This window comes from Paramacrobiotus metropolitanus, unplaced genomic scaffold, assembly GCF_019649055.1.
Source record: "Paramacrobiotus metropolitanus isolate TYO unplaced genomic scaffold, Prichtersi_v1.0 Parri_scaffold0000044, whole genome shotgun sequence".
In the NCBI taxonomy this organism is placed as follows: Eukaryota; Metazoa; Tardigrada; class Eutardigrada; order Parachela; family Macrobiotidae; genus Paramacrobiotus; species Paramacrobiotus metropolitanus.
This window is the reverse complement of record NW_026570264.1, coordinates 1-27670: the sequence shown is the minus strand read 5'-3', so window position 1 is coordinate 27670 and position 27670 is coordinate 1. Positions and strand designations below refer to the sequence as shown.

Sequence of the window (27670 nt, the reverse complement as noted above, 5' to 3'; positions counted from 1 at the left end):
AACAAATCCATTTCAACCTTTAAAAAATAATCATCCTGTCCATAGGTCCTTTGTTTACAGCTTGCACAGTATTTTCAAAAGACTTTTAAATCTGTGTAAAATAACTGTAAACACTAAGGATGATAAAAATGAAATACTACTCGTAATAATTTGTGTTTGGATTCAACCAGGCTGCATGTTTGTGCGGAACCCCGAAACCATGTTCTTTTGCAGCTTCGGATAATTATACTGGTGGGAATCCTCCAGCTAGAAATGCACAGGTGGAGACACAATGGACTTCAAAACGATGTTACACTTCTGTAACCACAAAACGCGCGCAACTTGGGACCCATCAGTTCTCAAACAGCCACTTCCGGTTGGCCATCGGCCGCTGACTAATAAAATAAATATTATCGACCGTACGCTGCCTTTCTTTTGTTAAACTTTACCAGTTATTATTTCTGTTATGTAATGGTCTGATTTCTTTCGGTTTACGAATATGTTTAGAATAGTGTAAAACGGGAAAACTGGCTGATATCGAAATAGTGAAAGCGGTTTTTTAACGGCATGTAAAACAAAAAAGCGTTAAGAAAGAAGCGGAAGTATTGGTTTTGGTAATTAAATTTTCGGCCCCGAAGCGATCTTTTCGAAGTACAGTGGTGTGGCATGAACCCCAGTTTAAGGCTTTACTAGGTATTGTAAACGACCACATTTAACAGCGATGGAAGTTGTATGCCACATTCATGTTTAATTAAACAGTGGGCAATACGTAGCTGCGGCTTTGTACAAAGAAGGGAGTAAGTGTTATTAACATTAAACGTAATATTCCACTCTGATCTCGCCCTCTACCGAATTGGGCAGATACCCAATCCAGTGTATATCCATCCCTTCGATCTTTTTTCCGCCGCCGGCCTCCACCGTCCGCTGCGAGGCAATGTTGAACTTCATCACATCACCCCACACCCACGTCTCGCCCAGCTCCCGCAGCTGCCGGAACAGCTCAAACGCTACGGCCCGTGCCAGTCCCATACTGCGTAGCTCTTTCTTGACGAACGCTGCGCCGATAGCGCCTTCGGCTTTCAGCACAATGTAGGCCACCGGCACGTCGGGTTCGGTGTCGGAGTACACGGCCGCCGTGGGAAAGCCGCTGCTGATCAAACGTCGGAAGTAGATGGTGTTGTTCTCTTCGTGCCCGTACTTCCGGTCGCGCCCGATCATGGCGGCGTGGTGCGGCTGCAGAGGACCCATGTGGTAGCCATCCGGAAGGGTGTAACTATAAACCCGCGGTGACCTTTAATTATTTAAGCGTCGGCATAAAGGACGAGAATAACAGAACATCAGATATTTATAACAATATTTTAATCATAAAATTAATCGCAAACATCAGATGTTTGTAATAATATAATCACAAAAATGGTAAAATTTTTCAATAAATGCGTCAAAATTAAAACAAACAGTGCATATTTAATTTAAAAGCAGCTTGGAAAAATGCAAACATTATTTTCGCTTCGTCGGACCACCAAATCAACAGACCAGATGACCATATTTTCAACAGCAAAGCTAAGACAATTATTTTTACATGGTGTAACTAGTTCTTTTGTTATCGCGGAGGAAGACCAATGTTTCCGCCAGCTGTAGCGCACTGACTTTTGCTTGCAGACGTAAGAGCACTGAATTACACGGTTGCACTTAAGGTAATAATATGAGACGGTAATATGTTATTTTTCTAAATTGTAGAAGCTATCAGACGTACGTAAGATCTAGATTGGGTAAGTCGAAAAGGTATGCAAACGCGCCTTCCGGAAAATCGCGCCGAAAATGCACCTGATCAAAACGACCTTCGGGGAAATTTTTGCCTTCTTCCAGTAGCAAAAGATGCTCGGGTTCCGGTGCATCTACACGCCAAAATATAATTGTCCAGTTAAAAACTGTTAAGAAATACGAAGCGGTCATACGAAGAAATATGATCGGTTTGGACCAGTCCACAGCACGCTGTTCAAATAGCATTTTCTTGAGTGCTTCGGGATTTCGGGAGTAGATAAAAACGGAGTAGCCGTTCACGATGGGTACGTATTTCTAGAATTGTAAACTATTAAATTTCACAGTTAAGAGCTGTATTGCGTAGTATACAAATTTCCTACCCCGCCTTCGTGTTCCGGGCGGCAAATGCAAACCGAAACATTGGGAAAATCGTCAACTACGAATTCCAAACCAGGCCAGGCGAATCGGCCCCGAAGGTTATTGCGAAGAAGATGGAAAACCTAGCAGTACTCATATTATACCGAAATAAAGCCATTATAATAACATTTATAGTAATATACAAATTATGGTTGAGAAAATTACCGGCAACGAGCGCGGCAAATCCGCTTCCAGCAGCGGCAACAACTGCTTCAGTTGCTCATCCTTAAGAACCAACATGGTAATCCCTTAAAGGTAACCTCTAATATTGCCCCACCAAAAAACAAGGAATTTCTCTACAATCTTCACGAACCACTTCTATTTTCCACTTTTAATGCGGTGACTGCTGGGATAATCGACATGTACATTTTGCTACATTTGCTCTCATATCGAGTGAATGCACCGCTATCAGCGTCTTCGCTACACTGATTATCTTCGAAACATAACAGGATGTCAGATTGTGCCATGCAGAACACTTTCTGTATGTGTGAAATGTTGCACTACTTTCCGTTGCCTGATTATCCATTATCGCGGGTCAGCATTATCGGCGGACAGCGGTTGCAAAGAAAATTGTATCGTTGCATAATTTGCGGTTAAGAGATTCGATGCCGGCGGCAGAATTGTTACCTTTTACAAAAGACATAGGTCGTACTTTTGGACCATCAGATAACGTGCTAAGAGATTAAGACATTTTTTACACAAGAAATGAATTTAACTGCAACACAGCCGGCACGGATTCCGTTAAATGTTATTTCTGCTAAAACACGTTAACAAGACATCAACCGCAAATATATCAGTGGTTAAGTTTGTGCTGTATCCACATTATCCATAGGAAAGTGAGGCTCTCCTGCTGGGCACATACGAGTAAGGATTCGGCCTGGCTAGTGCTGCATATCCAGGATAACCGAGGTAAACGGTCGGACAGCACTAATGCGGATAGGAAGGACAATGAGAATTCTGGTGCGTGTTAAACCTGGATCGCCCACTTACCTGGATCCACACCCAGTGTGTCTGGTTATCATAGGGATTACGCGCTTGACCGGTTCCTGCAAGCGAAATAAGGACATTAGAAAACTATGTTCGGGAGTATTGTCGCATCCCCGAACAATTCGCGTCAGTGTGAAACTTTGTACGTACCTGTCATTATAAAATTTGTATCGCATTTAACCAGCCAATATCCATCATAATGTTCGCCCATCCTAATTAAGATAGCAGACTTATAAGAAAAAATCAGTTTATTAGCTTCTTCAGTGCTTCTTTAGAAACGTTGTAGGCTTGTAGATGTAGCTTTATGTACAACGTTGCATAAATGCACCTGCTGCACACAGATTACCGCACGTCGGCATACAAGGAGAAAAATTTTACACTCGAATTGGTAAAATTAATATTACTGAGAAAATTTCTTTATGAAAGCAATCTATAAATGTGACAAAATTATAGTTCAGTGGCAAAAGTAAAGTTTTTGGAAATGCATCGGCTGACTTCCGTCAACTGTCGCTATTCCAGTTGTCTTGCGAAACTGCTCATAGCTTTTCAATATCAGCCATTGTACGTACGCAGTACTGTACTCTAACCCTGCACTTGGGCGGCGTCCATAAATTACGTAACGCAAAAAATGAGCGTTTTGGATACCCCCCCCCCTCTATGTCACCAGTGTTAACAAAACCGAGATCCCCTCCTCTGAGCGTTACGTAACAAAATTAGAACCCCTCCATAGATATAGCATGGTGACGCCATAATCGTCACAAGTTTTTAAAACCCCCCTCCCCTTTGTAACAAACAGAAACACTTGGAGGACCTCCCCCCTCCCCCGGCTTGCGCCGTAATTTATGGGTGCCGCTTTGACGGAAATTATACGCTATGAGCGACGCGGTGCTGTATAGCCGGATAAACGTTTAGCCAGTTCACTTTCTAACATGCACTAGCTGCAAGCCGTGTACGTGAATGGCGAATCCGCTCGTACAAAGTGCGTGTGACTGCACTGAACAAATTTCCGCAAGTGCAGGATTAGGGTACAGTACTTACAAATTCTTCAGTACGTACAAAGAGAGAACAATAAAGAAGCCCCTAAATCATACTCTACAGTTTTAGCGCACAGCGAAATCCAGCTGACCAACGAATCGAGCATGCATAGTACGAACTTTTACACAACTCTGTACATTGCATTCAGTACACTAACTGCTGGATGGGTTGCTGATGCAGCTGAATATGGAAAATCCAGCAAAAGCTGATAATGCGATGGATCATTTTTTACCGGTCATGCGTGTACTTCCATTGGCAGCGATTGTAATCGATACGGTATCCCGGCGGGGTCCTGCCTAGCTAGCCAACCCAACGTTAAGTTAAAGCACTTATCCAGTGAAATGTGTGTTATACATAGTAGACTTACAACATTTTTGTAGGGATGGCTCGGCGGGATCGTAATTCGTCGGCGAATAATATCCTGTAAAGTGCTCCAAGGTAACGTCAACGCACACAACACTTGGGATAAATGTACCGGTAACAAATGTGTCGACGGTGTCCACGGGGTAGTATTTATCATAGCAGTAATACTCATGTATCGTGATGTTTCTGTTAATGCAGATTGTATCAGATCACTGTATGTCAGGTTAATCCGTATTACAAAAACATTGTACGTAGAACGGAATTTTGTCACCTGACGTTGCAGTGCGGATAATACGGATAGAAGCCTTTACCCGGCGGTTTCAGAGGAAATGCAAAATAACACCACACTTCTGTAAGGAGATAGGACATTCAGCTGAACGCTCAGCGCCACCTGCCGGTGGCATTTGAGTGCCTTACGTGAGATTCCCGAGAATTTCTTGTAGCCATCATAAATACCTGAAAAACAGTATTCAGTTATCAGTTATACATAAGCGCAAGTGTCAACGTTTTCGGACGCAGGCGTGTTAAATACTAATATTGTTAGATGTAAAAGTTTATTCAGTACAAATTCCTGACTAGCGCCGCCGAGTACCTCCTCGTATGGGCAGACAAGAAAACGAATGTTCACCTAAATTCCTCTCACAAATAATTAGAGGCTTTAAAAATATAAATGACCAAAACAGTTGTAGAAATTGAACGACTGGCCGCGGTTTAAATAGAGTGGTATACGATAAGACAAGGCATCTACCGTACCTGTTATTGCCAAACAGTACAATAACCAAAACCTAGCGGGAAGAGTTGCTCCTGAGCAGTCTGATCCAGGAGCACTCTAATTGCCAGGCGGGAATTATTTGCAGGATGAGTTCTACCGCGTCCGATCACTTCGGCCGCGTTACATTTCCGCCGCACTGAATTACTCCGGCTAGCTCTCATTTCGGCAACAGGACATTTCGTCCATATTGGTTTTTGAAATTTTTTCTTGTGTACGTGTACTTATGGCTTGTACTTTTTTTGCCACCTGCTTGTATGATTCAGTTTATCTAGAATCCGTTAACGGTTAACTTTTAGGTTAACGGATATTTTCACGTCAGCTTCATTAATTCTGTCGAGAATACTCTAACGAAAACATTTCGAAAAAAGCATTTCATACTAATGCTTAAGATTTCTACAGCCGCGGAGACGGTTCAATGACTCACTGAAACCGCTAACTGAAGCCGTATCGCATGACTGAATCCACCTGTTTCTCATGTCAAATTTTCTCATGACAAAATTTTATTGCAAATCCCATTAAATTTATTGGAGAAAATCATTTATGCGCAGTAACCCTAAATTAACCCTCAAACTTCTTCCCTTAATTAAAATTTTGTCATGAGAAAATTTAACATGAGAAACAGGTGGATTCAGTATTTTAGAGTAAAAACAATAATAATGCAAGTAATGGCAATCCATCATATTTAATGCAATATGCAATACATAAAAAAACGTGCGTTTATTATTGTTTTAAAATTGTACTTTCATTAAATTTATTTTATTTTTAGTCTATCTAAATTTAAATTGTTAGTTTAAATTTACTACATATCATTTTTACAAGGACTATCACAATATACAAGTTCAAAATGTGTCACAATTTTTTCAGTATCCAATTGCTCAGAATATGTAACCAAAAGTCATTATCTAATCGATTAATATGCTATCAATCTCACAATTTTTCCACGTTGCTTAGCATTATCTGACCAGCAAAACACGCTAGAGCTAATTATAACCTTTTAGCGTTTCGTACCCTTCTTAAGTACTATTTACCTGAACCATTAAAATTTTAATATTTAGTTTAATAATTGTATAAAACGAGAAACCACAACAAGCATAAACTAACGACAGATAACACGTACATAAAAAATACCAGTAATAAGTATATACATAAAATCTTAAATTCAAAATAACGACAAATTTCTATTATTTAGAATATAACCACATCAAAATACTAAAAAAATAACAAAACAAGATCAAAACAAAAATACTTTTTCCAAAACCACTATGCACTTTTGCTATTCGTCCAAACTGAAACTTCCACTATCCGTCATTAATTTAACAAATTTCCGTTCTCCCACCGACCAGTAATATCATACTACTATAATTACTATTAAACTTTCAATTGCTAATAACAAATTGAATTACCAACTTCAAACACCATCAAATCTCCAACTTCGAATCAATGCGCACAACACAAAGATTTTCAGCAACAAACTCCCAAATAACCAACTCACCAACTAATTTCCAACATCACTCAGACCCCTTTACATACCAAAACCACACTATACTTTACAAAACAACCAATACAAAAGAAATCTCAACCCACTTCCTACTCAAACTCCCAATCAAAGACCATTTCGTCAGCGAACTTCAAAAGCGGCCTCATTTATACCGAAATACCCATGTCGAAAATCGTCCTCTCCATAGGACATATAGGTAGACTGCAGATTCTACAAAAATTACTACCCTTACAAATTCTACACACAACAGAGCCCATACGTCCTCGAGTGCTAAGCACCCGCTGTCGCATGGCTATCGCCTGGCGCAAAATCTCGGATGCGCCGCAGTCGCTGTTACACCGGTCGAAAAATCAATACTCGCACTCGCGGCAGTCGTCAATCGATTGTTACGCTTGCGGATAACGGTACTAACGCAGGAAGATGCATACAGCATGAGCGAAGGACTACCCGTATTCCCTTGTGCTGCCCAGGTACCAACTGCAGATTTTGGAGTTGCCTTACGTTACGTAGTGCTCTTACAGTTCCTTTATGGTAATGATCGCTTTTTATACGAAATCGTTGGATGCGCCAGAGTTGCTTTCTAGCAGTAACATTTCTCCCGTGATTTGTTTGCCATGTTTAAAATAATCGCTACCTTGTAAAATACTATTTACAGGACATACAGATAATGAAAACAAGCATTATGGGAAAGAATAAATCAGGCGCTTTAAGTTCGTCAGAGTTCTTGTTTCCCAGGATGCCCGTTTTCGGTCTGATTGTCAGGCAGTGGTATTTATAGTGCGCGATGTCGTTGTGTTTGTTTTGGAGAATTTGGACTTCAGTACTTGCGGTGAGGACCACGGAACACCGCCGATTAACCCTAGCACACGAAGAAATGATATACCGGAGTCCTGGCTGGCATAAACAGTGCCATCAACTCACCCTACTTGACCGTCCACTATGGTCTGCCCAATTTGGGTGATTGTGTGAAAGTTCGGCCTCATAATTTGGACCGACGAGAAGAAGGTAAAGGCTGTGCCTAGCACAGCTAAGAAATGTCTGAATCTTTTCCTTGTTGATCAATGAGTTGCTTCGCAGTGGGGAAAAATATTTGAGGAAATCACTGCACTGCTTGCAAGCAATTAGTCTCGCTGAGTTTCTGGTGACATACTCGTGGATGTAAGAAATCGTTCCTATCGGCGTTTTGGAGATTTCCAGTTTCCACGCGATAACGCAGTCACCATAACAACACTTCTCGTAACAGCTATACGGTACTATGATACTTCGAGTTCGGGTAATCGGTTTCTGCGTAATGTTGTGTACCCTGACTTACCATAAGCCTGTAATGTAAGTCAAGGGAAGTGTGGGGAAGTTAAAAGAAGTGTACGGTACATAGCGCCAAATCCTTTTTCATGTACGAAACCTTTCACTTTCGCGCATAGGTATTCCAATACAAGTTCTAGCACTTGCACTTTTTGCATTGTTTCTTTCTCATTCCATAGTCAAATGCTTTGTAAACACTGGTGTGAAGTCGTCTATGTGCGCAACATCCGGCTGAAGAGTTCTGGGTGAAAACATTTCAAAATTTTAAGCACACGAAAGTGTAAACACATGTATTTTAAACAAAGTGTATTTTAAACACACGGAAGTCTCATTATGCACCTCTTCTCCAAATTTTGCATGAAAACGCCATTTTCCGGGGGTTGTTTTTACACCAAATCGGGTTTCCACTATAATTTTTAAATTATAAAATAAATTTCTAAAATTTCAAAATTAGCCAAAAAATTAAAAAAAATAGCTGGAAACCTGGCTCGGCGAAAACCGCTTTTCACGCTAACGTGCATTTTCATGCAAAATTTGAAGAGGATTGGTTTATAAGAAGAATTGGGTACACCATCGGGCGTTTAAATTGTTGGAATTATGATTTCACCCATAACTCTTCAACCGGAAGTTGCGCGCATAAACGTTTTCGCACCGGTGTACAAAGCATTTGACTACCGAATGAAAAAAACTACACAAAAAGTGTTTGGACATGCGCGAAAGTGAAAGTTTTCATGCCTGTGCACAATCTGATACTATGAACCAGACCACTTCCCGTAAGTACAGGATGTTAAGGTTAAAAAGGTGCTTGCACTTCAATACCATTTTCTAGATACACATGGAGTATTATCGGATTTAATAACTTTCAGAATTTCAGTGTTTACTCTGATGCAATCTACTAGTAAACTAAAAATGAAAACCATCGAATACAAATTGCGAATTTAGCGGCATGAGACATAAGGACGATTCGCGTTTTTCTTTCCTGGAGTAAATTGCAAATACAAAAACGAAAGGACACCGCTAAAAGATATTTCGTATTAACTTGGGATTGCTGGAATGATTATAGGCTGTCTTCCCGCGCACATTTAAAGCGCTTTGAAAGTGAAAGTTAATAGTCCATTACATGACGATGCCTTCCCGACTGTTGCCGGGTAAACTGTTGGGATCAAAGTCCACTGAGATAACGCAAAACAACCATTACCGTGGTAGCAGATGAACTGTCATGACGATAACTATGAACGCGACGTGAAGTTATCTATGTGGACCGAGCTGGCATCTATGTCAGAGTGCTGTGCCGAAATGAAAAGCAAGCCGGGACTTGCTTTTCATTTCGGATAACGTTTTCAAAGTTGTGTGTGTGGCCTATTTAATACGGCAAATCACAGTTGTTGCGCTTATCTCAATGGACTCTGATCCCAACAGTCAAACCGTCAACAGTCGGGAAGGAATCTTGATGTAATAGACTAATATGCGTTTTGTTTCGGCTCGTAGAGGCGACTGCGAGCACCTTTACGGACGCCCTTTAGCTGAAAAAACTCATAGGCCCCACTAATTTACAGAACATCAGATCTGTTCGTTGGTAGCTTTAAAATCAGACTTCCAGCTTAAATAAAAATAATATGCTATGCGAGCTATTGATATTGTTAAATGAGAGTTGAATAATATTGTTATGTGTTATGGCACACTAGAAAAAGTTTTGTTCCAACTATGTGCTGAATCGCAATTAATGGGCTGCGTATAATGGAAAATAAACCTTTAAATCTATCGCATAATTTCATTGGAACAACGATATTATTTAACGGAAAACTCGGCCATCTGTGAATTTCTAAAGTCCAAGCCGCAGTACAGTGATGCGATCAATATTTTACATTACTAAGCACCATGTGAACCTGTTGGGTACCGGGCCCCGGCGAAAGGGCTAATTACCCAATAAACGACTTACCAATGGCCGCTTCCCCATCGGCGCATTCAATCAACCAACGGTCATAGGCATCCGTGAAGCCACCGCCCATGTATCCCGCCGAGATGATACAGTCGCCGGTGCCTGCACACAACACACCTTGCAGCATACAGTACAGTAAATCCACTGCACCGTTTTTCGCGCTTTAATATACGGAGAAAGCCGCGCAATTATTATTATACTACATACCAAAGCACCGATAGTTCTGATAATATGTCGACACGATTTTGAATAAGAATACCGCGGCACACACGGGGAATAGCTTAACGAAGGGCTCCCGCATCCTGGCACGTCCAAATAAAATCGATTCCAGTAGACAGACAATTCTGGCAGCGAATAAAAAACACAGCGATGGTAGAATGGACAGTAGTGCGCGCCGATGAAGCCTTATGGCGAGTGATAAGGTCAAATTACTTTATTGTACCAATTCTTATTGTTAACGTAGCAGAATTATTAGGATTTGGTGAATAGAAGGTGTTTCTTAAACGCCGGTTCATTCTTTTTACACGCTGCTTTATTACTTTACTGCCACTTTGCTCAGCAGTGCAGCTGTGCAGAGTGTGAGCGTTGAAAAAATTATGTACAATTTTATAACCGTTGTAAATGTGACAGTTGTATAACAAAACATATGAGCAACATGTCTGAACTCCAGAAAATTAATTAACAGTTCGCAAAACGTAACAAAAAAAACTGAGCGCTTCGCTTCATCATCCGCCAGCCAGATAATGTCCAGATGGAGGGCGGTTGCCGATGGGGAGACCGAAAGCGGCACCGGTGGTTATCACAGGACAACACTATTTAATACAAAACAAAATTATTCGCTAGAGTCAATTAATTCGCAATTGTGGTGGCTCGCGGAAAAAATCAAGATCAGGGCGGAAACCGCTTATTTTCGAAACTATACAAAATTTACGGACACAATCTGACAGTCTTATTAGCTGTACCTGAATCCATGTGAAATGCTTGACGTTATCCCAGGGATTCAATGCCTGACCGGTTCCTGTGCGATAACAACTTGTTCAGTCAACAGTCTGAGACATCGAGCGGGCTGGAGAATTCTTACCGGTGACAACATAGTTGGTGTCACACTTAACCACCCAGTAGCCGTCATAGTGTTCCCCATTTCTGCAGCAGAAAGCATTGACTTGATAAGGTCACTAGTCTAATGCATAATTTCATTGAACAAAATAATTTTGCTCACAGAACCATAACTCCCCCTTTGCCCCGCTTAGCTAGCTTAAATGCAGAAACTACAATGTTAATAACAATATTTTATACTGATAATAACAATGGTTTGATAGTGATATTTTAACGCTAATCTGACAATGAGTATTTTTATTATCGTATTAATTCTAGTTATGTACGTACTTGTCGTGCGTGTACTTCCACTGACACCGTGAATAGTCGATACGGTAGCCTTTCGGAGTTTTACCTGGCGCAGCGTAACATAAACGTTTGCACAGTCATGATGAGAAATAATTAATCCTGCATTAATCTAATTACTATTGCCGGCGATGCAGATGATTTTAAAGCTGTGGTTGTAACCTTTATGTAACGTGTACGCTTACAGCATTTCTGCAGTGTCGGCTGTATAGGATCAGCGCTGGTGGCGGCCCAGTATCCTGCATAGAAATGCACAGCATAATTTCGTACGATACCTATTATGGCCGTCCACATTTATTTACAAACTCATGTTACGTTGATCATCATACACGAATTCCCCGCTGACGGCGCTCCGTAAACTATTCTGGATGGGAGCGTACAGCGTACTTATACTCGTATGTACTGGAGTTCTGTGCCAAAGCTGGTCACTACCCTAGAGAGGAAAGTCCCGGTGCCCAACTTCCGCTTTCGTGGACTCCCACACACGGGTTGCACATCATTCCGTCAGCAAAACAAGCTCTTACCGGTAACGAAAGTATCCACGGTGTCTTCGGGAAACATTTTATCGTAGCAGTAGAACTCGTTCAGAGTGAAATTCCTGTACAACGGAAATCAACACACTGGCACATGCCCATTGCTGTTATATCGTACGGAAAACTATCTACGAGTAGCAGAGTGGATGGCTTCTTACCGTACGTTGCAAGTGGAATAATAGGGATAGATGCCTTTACCCGGTGGCTTCAAGGGAAAGGAGAAGAAACACCAGACCTCTGCGCACGTGCAAACACCCTCGTTCTTATAATGCAGATTAATTGTCTTATTACTATCTATATACTTGCAATTATTTACTTTACACTACTTTTGATTACAGTACGTAATTTATCGTTAGAATAGCCGACCGGCGCATCTCTGCTACGTTTGCACTTACGTGACATGGCCATGAACTGCATGTAGGTATCGTAGATTCCTGCAATAATAATAAAATGTTTCGTAAATTGTTTCGAAGGAACCTTTTTTGTGAGTCGTTTATCGAACAGATTTTCATGTACATTAATACGGCAAATATTATTTTGTTTATGTTGCGATGAAGATAGAGCAGGAAATCAGCAGGAAATCGCTGATGCGACAAGGTTAACATGATTAATGTGTGCTGTACCGATAACCGCTTCCCCATCGTCGCACTCGATCAGCCAGCGATGATACTCGTCATCGAAGCCGCCGCCCCGATAGCCCGCTGTGATGATACAATCGCCGCTGCCTGCAATTAATTTAAAGAAACGATACGGCCTGATCAGCGTCTACTGACACTATGAACGGGAATCGTAGTGCAACGGCTTTATACGCGGTTCTTTATAATTCCAACCGGGGCAGATGTATGTTAGTGCAACAGAAGTAGCCAAAACACCATCAGTTACTTAGCGGAGACAGCAATAGACTAATTAAAAAAATTGTGTTTTGATTAATTTGGAAATTTTACGTTTTTTTGTTTGATTATTTCAGGTAATGGTATTTTAGGTGGTTATCTGACATAGAAATCGTACACCAGGACATACAACCTTATAGCCAGATGGACGTGGGTAATTCACATTAAACACGTGCTTGTTATTTTTGCATCTATAGTAGCCAAACTCCACTCTAAACCAGGGAACGTTTTCCGCCTCCAAATTCAAAAAATTCTCATGTTTTGTAAAATGGTGGTGTACTATTGTAGTATGCTTAAAAAATATTTTTAGCTGCTATCGTCAAGGGGGCGTGGCCAGACAACAATTAAAAGTTTGCTTACTATCATATACTGTGTAATGCAGTGCAGTACAAGTTATTCGTAATCATTATGTTAAATTTTTCCTACAGCACCGTGGACTTTTGCAGCTGCCCGCTGTCGTGAAATGATGTAAGTAAAAGAGGCCCACGTGTGTCGGCTCGGGCCATTGCTGCTTGAATACACATTTTTGGAAATGTTCATCGATCTGTGTTGTAAACAATAAGTTGTGCAAACTTTGTTCTGCTAATACACTGATCTGTGCTGTACTTCATTACAAATTTTTGAAATGTCCACACAAATGGCACGAGCCGACGCACGTGGGCCTCTTTCATTTAAAACATTTCACGACAGCGGACAGCTGCAAAAGTCCACGGTGCTGCAGGAAAAAGTTAACAATCATAATGATTGCGCATAACTTGTACTGCACTGCATTACGCAGTATATGGTAGCATGCAAACTTTTAATTGTTGTCTGGCCACGCCTCCTTGACCATGGCAGCTAAAATTATTTTTTTAAGCATACTACAATAGTACAGATACACTACCATTTTACAGAACATGAGAATTTTTTGAATTTGGAGGCGGAAAATGTTCCTGGTAAGACATTAACAGGTTTTGGAAAGTTTTTGGTTAGTTTTTGAAGAATGTATTATGTGGCGCTGAAAAAAAGCGTTACACGAAATTCTTAGCGTATACGGCGCAATCAAGAACATCGCTGTTAAGACTTATAGCATAGCGCTGGCAATTTCTGCGCGTTGGCTGTTTGTGTGACACTATTGTTAAATACTCGTAAATCTGAACTGCGGACCGAATGGCCGAGTTTACATTTTTTAGCCGCACATCGTAGTGCGCAATATACAGTACAAGTTTATATTTCTAGTTTCTTGCCTTTAAACTGGATAATCAGTTTACAAGAAACTGTGGCTTAAAAAAATGTAGTAACAAAACATTCATAACGAAATCATCAAAAAATAATTATTTAACGGCTGACATTCTTTGCCAAAAAAGATTCTTTGAATGGAAAAACTGAGGAGAACGTGTTAAATATATGACAAGCTTACCGAAACATAATGTACGGGTATAGTAAGCGTATAATTCGTTGATTCCCAGTAGAAATATCACCACGGCGGCCGATATCCAGCGTATCCATCGGGTTCGCCCATCCCGCATGGTGTTATCCGGTAATTCAACCCAGTACAATCACAGTGTCTAACAATGGCGCGCTTCACGCTCCGACGATTCAACACAACCCCAATCACGCATAATTACCCGCTGCAGCAATAAAGGCCAATAGTAATGCTGCTGCACAGCCGACGCGCCGGCAGCCTTCGTTCGTTTTTACGCGGAAGTAATTAATTCATTATTCCGGCACTTGAAGATTTTTATAAGCCGGTGATTTTTCTCTCTTCATTTATTGCAACTGTGCTCTCATCAATGAACTCGACAACCGTCGAATGGCTATCAGCAAATATATTCAAAAGACTGACAAGAGATCATCGTTCGTCACAGAAAACTGCACCGTCATGGCGCATGCTGAAATGTACATTGATTTGGTACGTATTTGATTAGGAAAGGATTTTTTACAAGCAGATAGATTCGCTATTTAACATAGAAACAGATTAAAAGACAGCGATTGGCAACTGTTTGAACATTTTTACAGGGAATATTCAATATATCCATGATGACCTTTCGCCCGCCGATCCCATTCCCACCAGGATCCATCGTACACGGTGATCTCTTCCGGTGTTTTGCCCAATAAGATACCCGCCAGGAAGAGCATACTTGCTGCTACGCCTAATCAATATGTAAAGTTTTAGTTTTGTTCGCTTAATTTAATTTTCAAATAACTATAAAAATTGCGAAAAACAGTGCACTTATTTTCGCAAAAATGTAATCTGCTTAGAAAATTTCAATTTTAAAAGATTTAGGGTTTAAACAGCTCTCTCTGGAATCAACAGAAAGTTATATTTAAGTCTGAAAAAACGAGGTAAGAAAAAGATAAAAGAATAGAGACTGTATACCGTAATTATCGAATTTGTGGCCCTGTGGTACAAATAGTTCGAAGGCTATTGCGGAGGGGGGCTTATTTCGGGGAGGGGGCGCAATTTCGGGGGGCGGCATTATTTTTCGAACGGCATATTCTGGGAGGGGGCATTATATTTCAAACTACTGCGCATCCTGTTTTAGTAAAACTGACCGCAGTAGTTACCGGTAAACGCAACAGCGCAACCTTTCCAGCAACATTTTCGAGCATAAACTTAGGTCCCTACCCTTTTTTGCCAACGAATACCGTATTATGTTGATGTCCGTTTAAAGTTTGCTAACAATTACAACAACTTTTATAAAGCATCTGCGGTACACCTATCATTTTGCAGCGCTTGAAATTTAATAACGGCCCCCTGGGGCGTAATTTCGGGGGATGGCCTTATTTTTCAAACAGGGTCGGGGAAGGGGGCTAATTACAGGGGGGGGGGGGCTCTTATTGCGGGGGAGCCACAAATTCGATAATTACGGTATATGAAAAAACATCGAAAAATCAAAAATTATTCATCAAACGAGAAACACAAATCAAATAAAAAGTCTTAGAAGTTTAAAATAAATATAGTAAACTGGCGAAGATGTCAGATTAAATACAGAACACTGTCAGCGAATTATCCTGTCATAATTATTCTATTTTCAATGTACAGATCGATGCAAGCTGATTTATTACCGGAATTGCAGTAGCTGACGATGGGCTGGTCCAAGTCAATGGAGGCGGCAGCGAAGGCTTTCCGCAGGCCGTCCTCGTCTTTTAGCGTCGGTAATGGGTCGTTTAATAAACTGTAGTATGGCATATTCTTCGACTGATGGTTCAAGAGAAAAAACAGATCCGCTTAAGTAACGTACACGAATTTCCGATACGTGAGATGATTTATAGACGATCGAATTTGCACACACCTTGGGTAGGTGTCCGCACTGGTACAGTGTGGGCGGACGGACATCCACGAGCTGGGCGGGGAGCGATGTTACGCCTTTAATTGTCTGCACTACATCTGCAAAATATGTATTTAAAATGATATCTAAGGTTAATTTGTGTGAAGTTAACAGCTTATCAAATCGCTTTCATTTTATTAATTTAATTATTTTGTAAAAGTGCAGAACTAAATATTAATTAAGAGTTAAAGTACAGAAGTAATTATTTTGTTAAAGTCTGTATCTGTACATTAATTTCTCATATTACAAATTTGTTTGTTACTTAATTTTCTTCGTGGTTGAAGTGTACATTTTTAAGAACTACATATTAGCTAGAAAAATAAAGAGTGAACCTTGCAGCGAGCTAAAAAAGTTCCAATAATAAAAATGATTTTTATCGACCTAAAATAATTTGGTTTGCGCTGTGCAGACAAACGAGGTAGGTATATATTTTAAGCTTTGAATAAAAAATTAAAAGTTTGCTGAACATCTTTTTTGAAATTAAATTTTCAATAATTGAGCAGTGAGTAAAAAAAAATTTTATTATCGGTGATGGAAATGCCACGTGGAAAAAAGATCGTTATTAGCATTGAAAGAGCACATGCCGAATTTAGAACGTCAGTAAGGACAACCGGGATAGACATACCTTCGAACGTCGTCAGGTATCCGGCGCGCATCGTCGCATGGAACACCCGCGGTGTGAGGTAATCGCGCTGCATCGTGGTCGGGTAGTGTTTGGCCTTCCTGCCATTGCAGATCCCCAACAAAAACAGCGAGCTAAATTAGATCATTTATCGCGCTCTGCGTACACCGGAAGGCACTCCACTATTTCCGGTGTATATAAACACAAATACAATACATATACAGATATTGGCTGCATTATGTTATTCCTGGATATCCCATTGAATGCCGTTGAGCAGAACACAACGCACAATGTGCTGCATTGGTGGGGAGAAAAAATGCCGGTATCGGATTAATGTATAGCGTATTGTTGTGCACCGTCAATCAATGTAGAACATGTGCTGCAGGCCGGATAATCGACCTTCGATTACCTGTCAAGTGTGTGTCGTTGACAGAGAAAACAGTATTCGGATGCAATGTTTTTGTACGCTGCCGGTATTTGCGTTAAGACTGACGGTTTTATTGGATTCTTGCGCGTTATTAAAATTCATAATTACGCTCGGTTGTGTAATCTAATGAGTGTAATAAAAGAAATGAGCAACTTTTAAAGCACGAAATTTCTGGAAAATGTAAACATTCAGTTTAAATTATTGTACAATGTGCCGTACATAAATGATCGGCATTTAAAAATATACTTTATGTCGCATTTTTTTCGCGATGGTTCAAAATATCAGCTTTATTTTTTACCGGCCATTAAAACTAAATTTATAAAAAAATTACTGATAAAGGTCCATCGTTGCATAACGCTGACATTATATACATCGGTGACCACTGATCGCTGCAGTAAACTTACCATCCAACGTATCCACCGTTCAGGATGGAAATCTTATCATGCCCAAACGCCCGAAACATCCAGTACACTAATGAAAAAAACAATCATTTTTGAGCCTATTTTTCATGCAAAAACAGACCCATTCAGCACCTACCGCGGGCGGCACCGAAGAGTCCACGTGGATTATTATCATACACCACAATGTACTGCAACATGCACACAATTATGAATGCAACCTGAATTTATATACGAAACAACTGCAGCATAAATTTACTATGCATAAAATTCAGCGAAAATATAATTCAGTTTACCGTGTTATTGTCAATTCCCAGGGCGCCGACAAACTGAGCAAATACGGGCGCCGGTGGGAGCATCTGCGGATACGGTGAGGATTTGTCGCGGCATTCCTTGATACTGAAGTATAGGGCGCCCGGAATATGCCCAGTCAGGTAGTCCTTCTCCACATTGCGGTTCAGGTCGTAGCTGCAGTCCAGGATGATCATGTTGGCCCGTCGGGCATCCATGTGCTCCTTGAGGAGAGCGGGGTCGATCAGGGTCGTGGGCGGGTCGGGGCCTTTGTCCGCGCCCATGATTTTTCTAAGAAGTGCGCTACTTAATAAACGTGGCCAAGTGATAACCGCAGCCAATATCCAACGAATCAAGAAAAAGCTCTCAATCTGGCGATCCTTACAGTGTCCGGGACGATTGAATAAACCAGCAATTTTACTAAAAGGAATTTATATCTCAGGGTTGAAATGAATGGTTTCCCAAGAATACATTCACCGTGGGAACCAGTGTACGACAAAATATTATCAGAGTCGATGCGCAAAAATGGTAAGAACTGGGGATATCGAAATTTCAGGCACGTTTGAGCAATTAAAGAAATGTAAGAAACCCGAGAAACCTAAGAAATTCCCTCCGGATCGCAGCGCGTGCAAACACATGCAAAACTAATCTGCCACGGTGTGTGTACACTGTCAAGCTGTGCTTGACGGCAAAACAAGGCAGCCGAGCCGCGTCGGTAATCCGCCTGATGAAAATGGCCAATATGTACCATCTGTCGGCACCTGCTGCAGCATTTATGCAGCGTATATACACTGTATGTGGGAGCGGAAGCGTGTGCCGGTGAACCGAGCTCGACCCTTTATATAGGTAAGTGGATTATCGATCCCGGTTTGCAGTCTTATATGCACGATTAATGAATCCGGCCGGCTGCTGCTGCTGTCATCACACATCGGACGCCCGGATGGAGTTAATGGGGAAGACTGCGGGAAAATGAGATGGTTAATTTTGCAGTGCGCGGCCCGGCACGGTGAGGATCCAGGTGTGCTGCGAGCGCGCACGTAAACACGCTTACGGTTTATCGGGGCTTGGATGAATTGGGTATCGATCGGTGTTTTCCCTTGTTTTTCAACTGGAGAATGTCTTGATTAAGTTTCGATCGTGCCGGGTCAATTTAACCGTGCCGGGTTAAATTCACAGTTTCCAAGAGAAAGGCGCGCAATAAGCCAATAAAGTGAAACGAATTTACTGTCCGAATCGAAGCTTGAAGCGGAACAAATGCTAGTAAAAAAAAAAGTTAATTTATCGAAGGAATGAGAACACAGTTAAAATTTCGATCCACAAAAAGAGGTCACGCAGTGTTAACAGAATTGGCTGCCATCCATGATAAACTAAAGACCATCGAAAAAATTCAACAAACTTTCCCTTTCGATTGCTCCCAATAACCATTTTACAGTGATTTGTCATTAACAAAATGATCTGCATACACCTGTGCCCGCAAAATCTGACTGCCGAGAAGTGAGCAAACTGAACTGGACAAAGAGAAGTTTAAAATTACTTCCATGCACCAAAATTTTAAGCTTTTTTCCGCGTTTCTTGAAACTAGGTGCATTTGGTTGTTAAAGGCACCTATTAAACCGAAACATAACCATAAACCAGATGCGAAACATTTTTCCGTAGTTGTATATCTAATTTGGTTTAGTTTTTATCTAAAGCTTTTTTAAAAACTTTTGTAAGCTTTTTTATTTTAATGTTAAGATTTCCCTTAAAATCGATATTTCGAGAGTTTGGAAAAGTTTTTTGAATTTTGGGTTTTAGTTCGATCCTTAGAATCGCTTTCATAATTTTTGATGACGCTTCTCACGCTTCCCATTTAGTTAATATACAGGTATAGATATGTACTTGTACATGTATCACCATGTACCGGTGTATTTGCCGTGGACTTTACACTGACTATACACACGTGAATATGGATCAAAAATATACACATATACCCGTGATTACGTACCGCGGATACCAAATTAATTATCCATGCTGTAATGGGACCAAATAAGAGGTCCGGCGTTAAAAAATTCCATTAGATTAGAGAATGTATGTGAGACATCACACAAATGTGTGTCGTAAATTAATCATTATTTTTACCTATTATGGGTACTGATTATACAGCACACGTTGGGCTCCAAAATATGGATCATAATATCGAATCATCGATGACAGTGCACTGTTACATAACCCGGTAATCCTCTGCGAAAAATTTCCCATTAAATCGATGCATAATGTCAAAGATGCGTCGATCTTTAGATTGTTTTCAACAAGCAGTGTTGATGGTGATTGATCAGCGCCGGTGCGATAGTTGACGCTAATTTCCTCGGATAACTTGTTGCCGGGTCGGAATTACTCTAACAGTACATGTGTATACAGCACATGCATTTTGTGCAAGTTCACGACCGCAGCATCATTAAACCCATACCGGTCCATCATCGGAGATAATTGCGACGCTGAAGACAACAATTCTTCTCCTTCCTTTCACATGAATCAAATCCTTGAGAACCAAAAGTTTGTTTCGCTTGTAATTACCTTTAAATTCTAAACAAACGGAAGACAAAGCCGTTCTCTTGTCCGCTTTTGCCACTCAATGAGCCATTTTCAAAAGAGAAATGATTTCCGCTTTCGATGCGTCAAAAAAACTGACCACTCATTCCTCATTAAATTTTTCGAAAGTTCTTCAATATCGAAAGTGAAGTGCACACTTTCTTCTATAATGCATTTTTTTATTTTTCGTTAATAACGTCGGCTAATTATGACATGGTATCGGTTTCGCAGACAGCGCGATTATGAGGCGATATCGTAGTCTTTTGGCATTGTTCTTGTTAGGAGTTTTTGTGGAAGTGTACACGTATTATGCCCATAATCGATGTTTCGGTAGGATTCATTCTATCGTTAATTCCCGTTATTATTTGCTGAATTTATTCGCTATGAATATTCTGGATTTAAATCTATCATCCACGGGATTAATTGTGTGCAATTAATTATGTAGGCAGCGGGGACTGCATCATCACTACCGGTTATCTGGGCGGCGGTTTTGCGGATGATTACCAAAAATGGCTCATCGAGTGCGCTGATGGAGAGGCGATGATTGGTAAGTCAAGTGTAATTAGATCACCACTTCCTTACTTCACAAGGAACTAGTTGCCTTAATTTACAAGAATAATAATACAACAGTTTTAAAAATAATTAATGCTGTGCATGAAAAACTACAGTATATGTACAAACTTTTATATATACGAGGGGCGTATGCCGGCACTCCTGTACTTGCTGCCGTCAGCCGGCTGGAGTTCGACGTTGTGGCTAAACATGGTGATTATGTACCGCGCCAGATTTAGCCATATGTGTTGCCTTAACGTCACACTCCAGGCGGCTATCCAGGGGATTGCTGGCATGCACTACCGTTATCCCTCGTATATAACAGTATTTAATGCAAGTCTTAAATACCGTAATACAGGGAAACATTTATAAACAGTTATATTAGAAGGATGATAATGATTCAAGAACGATATTTCCTTGCATTGACGTTTATCGCATTCCAGCACATTTTCACAATGCGGACTGTGCGCGCGGGACACCAGAGTTACGGTATTAACTAGATCTGGGTTGATCCAGATTAGAAAACTTGATAATTTTCCTGAGATGGCTGTGTGCGCGGAATGTACGGGCGCGTAGTGATTTTAATGAGCATCCGCGCACACAGTAAAGAAGTCTACTTTTTTAAGTAAATTCATGAATAAATTTAGAAAACCGCTATAAATACCCCCTCCCGTCCTTTTTATTGCAGATACCCATTTCACGATAATTTAAAAATGTAACAACATGTACAGGTAAACAACAACATGTACAGATAAACGTAATATTATTTACGTAATCGAACATTACTGTTCTCCGGTACGGAAATTTATATTATGTATGAAAATGCTCGGAATGCGGAAAACGTCGATAGAATATCATCTAAAACACGTATTTTCATAATTATTATTATATCGTCGTTCCAAAATTCGACGGCGGTATGCTGTCCACTGGGTAAACAGATACCATGATAAATGCCAGGGATGACATTTCATTTTTGCAGGCATTTTTGATCTGTACAAACAGTTCCTGGGAATAAATCGTAAGTCGAACGACAGTACAAAAAAAGAAATCCTTCTGCATCCGCCGTTACCTGAACTGAAGTTGTAACGGTTTGTCCTGTGCAGAGGTGTGGTGCTTCTTCATGTTTCCGATGAAACCACCAAGCAACGGCCTGTATCCCTATTATCCTTCGTGCAACGTCAGGTACCACAAAGCCATGTGATAAATACGTCTTCCTGCGCTAGCGTGCACGTTTTTTGTTCTCCAGAAATTTAACATTAAGAGAATACTACTGCTACGACAAGTTCTTTCCCATGGACACCGTTGACACTTTTGTTACTGGTACGCCAATGCCTGCAGGTTACCTATTGGTAACATCAGCATTTCTTTAAAATTTTGCAGTTTTAAATTTGATTTAAAAATTATTCACTGTTCCGTTTTCGTATGTTATACGTAGGTCAATGTACATTTCAGTAAGTTGTATGTTAGATCGTCTTGTAGCGCAGCTGTTTAATTTGCAGTACGTATTTTGTTTCTTTTCGTATTTTTCTTGCCTACCCTATATACAGTGTACCATGCTTTATTGCCGAATCCAAATTATTATTAGGCTACTACGGAGCGTCATCAGCGGATCCCATGCAGGTGACCCTGCAGAAATGTTGTAAAACACCGCCTGGTTACAAGATTGACTATACGCGCTGCCAGTGGAAGTACACGCACGATAAGTATGCCTGTTAATTGGCAGCGAATTACCAATTTGATGTAAAACTGTATTATATTATACATGTAAAATAATTTTAACGTGGCTGTTGATTAAAGGGCGGGCGAGCATTATGACGGCTACTGGGTTGTCAAATGTGACACGCACTACGTTATGACAGGTACGCAGTACGTACGAGTACTTACAGCACGTCGTAAAGTTTTAACAGCGCATTAAGCGCCCACGCAAAAATGATCACAATCATAAATATTATGTAAGTTTTACATTAAATAGCAGTTGTTTGTACTTTGCTCGCTTATCGACATTAATATTGTCATAATATTGGGTATACCAGTACTTATCTGATTCAGATAAGTACCGGTATACCCTGTAGATATATTGTATGCAAGTACAAACGATGAAGATAATTCACAGATTCTACGAGTACACAGCGGAAAACGAAACTTAATTACTACGTATAAGTAAAGCAATTATAATTTTTCTGTATAGGAACGGGCCAAGCAACAAATCCCTGGGATAGCCAATTACATATAGTTTGGATACAAGTACGTAGCTGCGCCCTTTATTCGCTAACGCTCCGGTATTTGGGGAAACAATTGTGCCCTTACTATTATTTTCAGAAATTATTGAACCGCAACTAGGTGTAATTTTGATTCAAAAATTTGTATTTGTAACTTCATAAAAAGAAATAATCATGTATTTAATACATAAAAAAATTTTATTGGGCAGTGTTTGCTCCACTGCAGTTAATTAACTGCGAAGAGAAACAAAATAAAGCACTGCAGGTTAACTGTAAAAGTCACTTTGCAGAAAATATTAGTTTGAAAAGATTAAGGCACTTTTTTGACGAATTTGTTGTATTTTGTTGTAGTGCTGTCCGGTCGTTACTGTACCGACGGCGCAAAACCAGTTGTACTTACCACAAGCATCACCGGAATACCGGCCGGGAATGGACCGCTATCGGACCTACGGATAATCCATGTTTAAAAATTTGAATTAATTCTGCTGCGGTTAATGCAGAGTCAAAAGAGGTTTATTTGCTCTCTCGATCTGCAGTAGCGTCGTCTCACTTTCTGTGATATTGAATTTGCCGACAAATTTTTAACGGGTTAAATATATCTGTTTTTAACTAAGCTGCTATCTTTTCTTGCGGGAAAATTTTTACTGGCTAATTACGTGAAAAAAAACCAAAGCTGAAATTCAGCAGATAACATTATACGTGTTTGGAAATGTTGGGAAACCTATCAAAATGCTATTTTTGACATTTCCTGATTTACAGTATGTGTGCCCGCAGCCAATTATTTAAGGACACCGGTATGCGGGGCTTTTGTTTGTTGAGTCTTTTCGGTGGTTATTGAAGCGCTCTTTTGCTTCAGTCTCGAAAACCCGATCCGCTTTGATTCTTCACCCGTACATTTTTGTCCTCTTTTCATGCATCCCGTGACTGATTTCCGATATTTGCAACATTGGAATTAAAATTCACATGTCTTTACATACTGCTGGGAGTAAACGGCTGACAGTAATAGATCACCTTGACACGACACGACGCACTGACAGCAAGATTGCACTATCAACCGATGGCATCGGTTGATTCTGCAATCTGCAGTGCCCTCAACCGGCTTGCCAGGAAACTGATAATTACATATGTACAGAGTTAGAGACTCCTGCTACGAAGCTTGGAGAGACTCTGTAAATCATTATAATTATTATCATCTAAGACTCTGTACAGACGCTACGTACTCTGTTCGTGCGTGGAGCGTGCTCTGAGACTTAGGGGCCATCCATAAATTACGTAACGCCAAAATTTAAGGTTTTGAATACTCCCCTCCCCTGTGTCACCAATGCTAACAAAACCGAGATCCTCTCCCCTAGCGTATGTAATAAAATCAAAACCCGTCCATAAGCTATACCATTGTGACGTCATAAATGCAACAAAACGTAACAAATTTCTTAAAGCCCCCCTCCCCTTTGTCGTATATCGTAACGTTTCAAGGACTCCCCCCACTCCTGCTTGCGTTACGTAATTTATGGATGGTTCCTTACAGAGTCACTTAAATCCTGTACGTATGTACGTGACCCTGAGACATAATTGACGTGCAAACGCGTATTACGTACAGACGTAATACGCATCCGTATTATATGCGTGTTACTGGTGTTTGTCCATATATAACGAGTTATGGTGACTTGGCTTAGCAGGACTTGGTGACTTGTCGATTTTTCAGTAGTACAGCGGAGCAATTAAGGGACAAAGAAGTCCTACAGTAGGACAGCGCGCACGAGGCGTCGGCTCCTTTAATTTCAAAGAAGCCGACAGCTAATGCCGCCGGTCCTGGGATTTCTCCGTCCCCTAATTATTTCGCGCCGCTAAAATAATCTTTAATTCTTGCTAAGCGCCAACTTTAGCGCTTTGCTTTAAGACCAGGCAGTGCGTGACAGACGGACAAACATTCGCCTGTTTCTATGAACATAGAGGTTCCCCGCTTTGCCGACCAAGTCAGCAGACCCGTCCTATTATCAGACGGTGGAATTTAACTGTAGGTTGTCCGACAGCGGGCCCGCCTGCGTGGTCGTTCGGCGTTAATGCAAGCGGCACCGCTATAGCGACGTACCTGCCACAGCTGGTGGCGCGTCCACATCAGGCTGCAAGTTGCAGACGCTGCCGACCAGATCGACGTCTTCCGGTTCCCGCGTGGCAGACCTGGCCTGCGTGCAATCGGATTTTCCGCAACAAGCAGCACCCCACTGGTAAGCCCACAGTAAATTACCCGTACATACACCTAAGCGGGCCCCCGTCGCTCATTTTTTCCCCGAGCCGTATGGCTGTCGGCTTTTTATTTTGGCAGATTTGTGAAAGTCTGCTGTTTTCACAGTATTTTTACTAAGAGCTGCGTTCCACTTCGTGGTTGACGAGTTGTCGTTAGCTTGTTTGTTTCCTGTTCGATTTGATAGAAGAGAATTTCGATTTGCTTCTAGGTAGATATACCTGCTCTTGGAACCTTTCTGAGCAGACAAATCTCATCTCCGTCTCATAAAAGATAGCGGTAGATTTCAGTGTCCGGGTTGCCCATGTGTCAAGGTTGTCTCTTTCATCTCTCTATACACGCACCTCTCTATACCGCACGGAGGCCAGGTCTGCAATCAGGTACAGTGGAGTAAGTAGTAGCTGGCTGCATTATTTGCGCGAAGGTGATGTGATTTTCCAGTGATTTTTTTATACGTATCTTTGGTCGCTAAGCCACTTGTCTATTCCCTGCAGATGTTTCGCGTACAAACTCCGTACAGGAAATATAAATACGAATGATGATTGCTAATGTTTATTGTGAATTTCTTGAAACCGTAAGTGCGAATTGTGGGATTCATAACCGCTCAGCGATTTTAACGTTCAAGCACAGTTGTCCATATGGGTTTTGGCAGCGTGCTCGGCATTTTCGATTTCATACAGTTATTTGCGTGTTGTTAAGCCTTCAACACACAGTACCTAAATAAGTAGTATTACTTACCATAATTTTCTTTGATAAGAAACCTTAAAGGAAGCCAAGCAACGCAACGGTACCAGGCACCTGCTTGGCTACTGTCGCGATGCCTGTTTCCAGGGTTCACAGCGGAACGACTCTCTCGTGGTGCCTCTTCCCGGGGTTCCCAGGTTCTTCACAGCGGGGTGGCTGCCGCGAACTGAGATCATTGCGGATTAGTTTAGCGTTATGCGATTACGTTTATTATCAATTATTGCGGATTATAATATTATGAATTTTTGCGGCACCGGCCCCCTTTTTATCGGATTCGGTGACATCCCCGTAAACAGGTACATACTGTGCAGTACAGATAGCTGTGTTGATTTACGACCAGTTTATTCTGACTACTGCATAAAGACAAGTTACAACAGTAGGAATTTAATACTTAATACGCGCTCCCCCCGTACCCCCAGGGGGAGCGGAGTAAGGGCCGAGTAAGCCCCGTATGAGTTGCTGCTGAGTAAGTAAGCAAAAAAAGCAAATACAATTAAATTAAGCCTGGAATTCTATCAAAAATTTCAATTTTCGCCAAAATTTCGTTTTTGGATCATTGTCATCATAAGGTTTAAAGATGTATCGTAAATTCAATTTTACTTTAACGAGAAAGATCGAAGTGGCGATACTGTATAATTATGTATACGGTATACCGTACACGTAATTACACATTAGCGAGGTCCTCGGGATGGTGTTATTGGTGTAAGACCGTAAGTGCTGCGCTAGTTGGCTGCGCTAGTTGCGCCCGCTTCGAAGTTTGATTTGCGCCGAAAAATTTCACAGCCTGCACCCGTTCGCTGCGCCCGTAAAAACAGGCTTGGCTTTACTTCACAGTTCACGCTTTAATAGTTTATTTATTATAAATAATTTAACTGTCGTAATTATTACCCCCCAGGTAACAGCAGGCCAAAAGAACATGAGGCCCAAGTCCAGTCTGCGCCACGGGCGCAAGGTCAGTTGCGCCCGCTGCACACTTTAAAAAACGCAAAAGATTTGGAGTACATGCGCTCGTGCGCATGTACGCCAGTTTCGTGTTCAAATTTAACACAAACGTTGGCCGAGGGGATGGCCGTGCGCCTGTATCCTCCCTACGGCCCTCTGAATACGTATTCACGTCTTGTTGGATAACTGAAAGGCTGGCGAACATTATGTCACTAGTAAAGTTTGTTCTAAATCCATTAAATTGTAATAAAATTTTATTAAAAAATGTATTTAACAGAATAATGGACCTCCTTTGCTGTGGTACCACAAGTTTAAGAGCGCTTCAAAGCGGGACAGCGCGCACAGATTGTCGCCCCTTTGAGATAAAATTCGCCGACGCTCCGTGTGCGTAGACCACGCCTTCGCCCTGCTCGTTAACCAATAGCTGTACAGTACTATCTCGTGAGTCATAAGCGACAACTGTTAATGCCGTCACCG

The 27670-nt window shown here is 41.1% G+C and overlaps 5 protein-coding genes across 5 annotated transcripts; 1 reads left to right on the top strand and 4 right to left on the bottom strand.

Moving 5' to 3' along the window:
* Positions 1-628: 628 nt before the first annotated feature.
* On the bottom strand, positions 629-2571 carry LOC129591119 (uncharacterized). Its single transcript, XM_055486652.1, has 5 exons — positions 2323-2571; positions 2121-2240; positions 1935-2055; positions 1733-1874; positions 629-1252 (listed from the first exon to the last, which is right to left on the bottom strand). Exons 1-5 carry the CDS (start codon positions 2395-2397, stop codon positions 793-795), a joined length of 918 nt encoding a protein of 305 aa, XP_055342627.1. The 5' UTR covers positions 2398-2571; the 3' UTR covers positions 629-792.
* A 168-nt stretch (positions 2572-2739) lies between these two features.
* LOC129591161 (uncharacterized) lies at positions 2740-10394 on the bottom strand. Its single transcript, XM_055486701.1, has 12 exons — positions 10261-10394; positions 10054-10155; positions 9235-9286; positions 5135-5295; positions 4960-4998; positions 4814-4892; positions 4655-4728; positions 4547-4600; positions 4412-4475; positions 3295-3356; positions 3148-3203; positions 2740-3084 (listed from the first exon to the last, which is right to left on the bottom strand). The coding sequence occupies exons 1-12, from the start codon at positions 10352-10354 to the stop codon at positions 2980-2982; spliced, it is 942 nt and encodes a 313-aa protein (XP_055342676.1). The 5' UTR covers positions 10355-10394; the 3' UTR covers positions 2740-2979.
* Positions 10395-10567: 173 nt separating this feature from the next.
* LOC129591103 (uncharacterized) lies at positions 10568-14546 on the bottom strand. Its single transcript, XM_055486633.1, has 10 exons — positions 14277-14546; positions 12611-12712; positions 12383-12421; positions 12146-12224; positions 11979-12052; positions 11640-11693; positions 11440-11503; positions 11135-11196; positions 11016-11071; positions 10568-10865 (listed from the first exon to the last, which is right to left on the bottom strand). Exons 1-10 carry the CDS (start codon positions 14383-14385, stop codon positions 10779-10781), a joined length of 726 nt encoding a protein of 241 aa, XP_055342608.1. The 5' UTR covers positions 14386-14546; the 3' UTR covers positions 10568-10778.
* Positions 14547-14641: 95 nt separating this feature from the next.
* LOC129591102 (thiosulfate sulfurtransferase-like) lies at positions 14642-18753 on the bottom strand. Its single transcript, XM_055486632.1, has 8 exons — positions 18312-18753; positions 17932-18217; positions 17775-17826; positions 17642-17708; positions 16814-16911; positions 16153-16247; positions 15926-16058; positions 14642-15009 (listed from the first exon to the last, which is right to left on the bottom strand). The coding sequence occupies exons 2-8, from the start codon at positions 18208-18210 to the stop codon at positions 14870-14872; spliced, it is 864 nt and encodes a 287-aa protein (XP_055342607.1). The 5' UTR covers positions 18211-18217; positions 18312-18753; the 3' UTR covers positions 14642-14869.
* Positions 18754-20511: 1758 nt separating this feature from the next.
* Positions 20512-23974, top strand: LOC129591122 (uncharacterized). The gene is made up of 9 exons (XM_055486655.1): positions 20512-20824; positions 20940-21041; positions 22026-22064; positions 22150-22228; positions 22293-22366; positions 22632-22749; positions 22844-22905; positions 23235-23290; positions 23617-23974. The coding sequence occupies exons 1-9, from the start codon at positions 20737-20739 to the stop codon at positions 23719-23721; spliced, it is 723 nt and encodes a 240-aa protein (XP_055342630.1). The 5' UTR covers positions 20512-20736; the 3' UTR covers positions 23722-23974.
* Positions 23975-27670: the final 3696 nt, after the last annotated feature.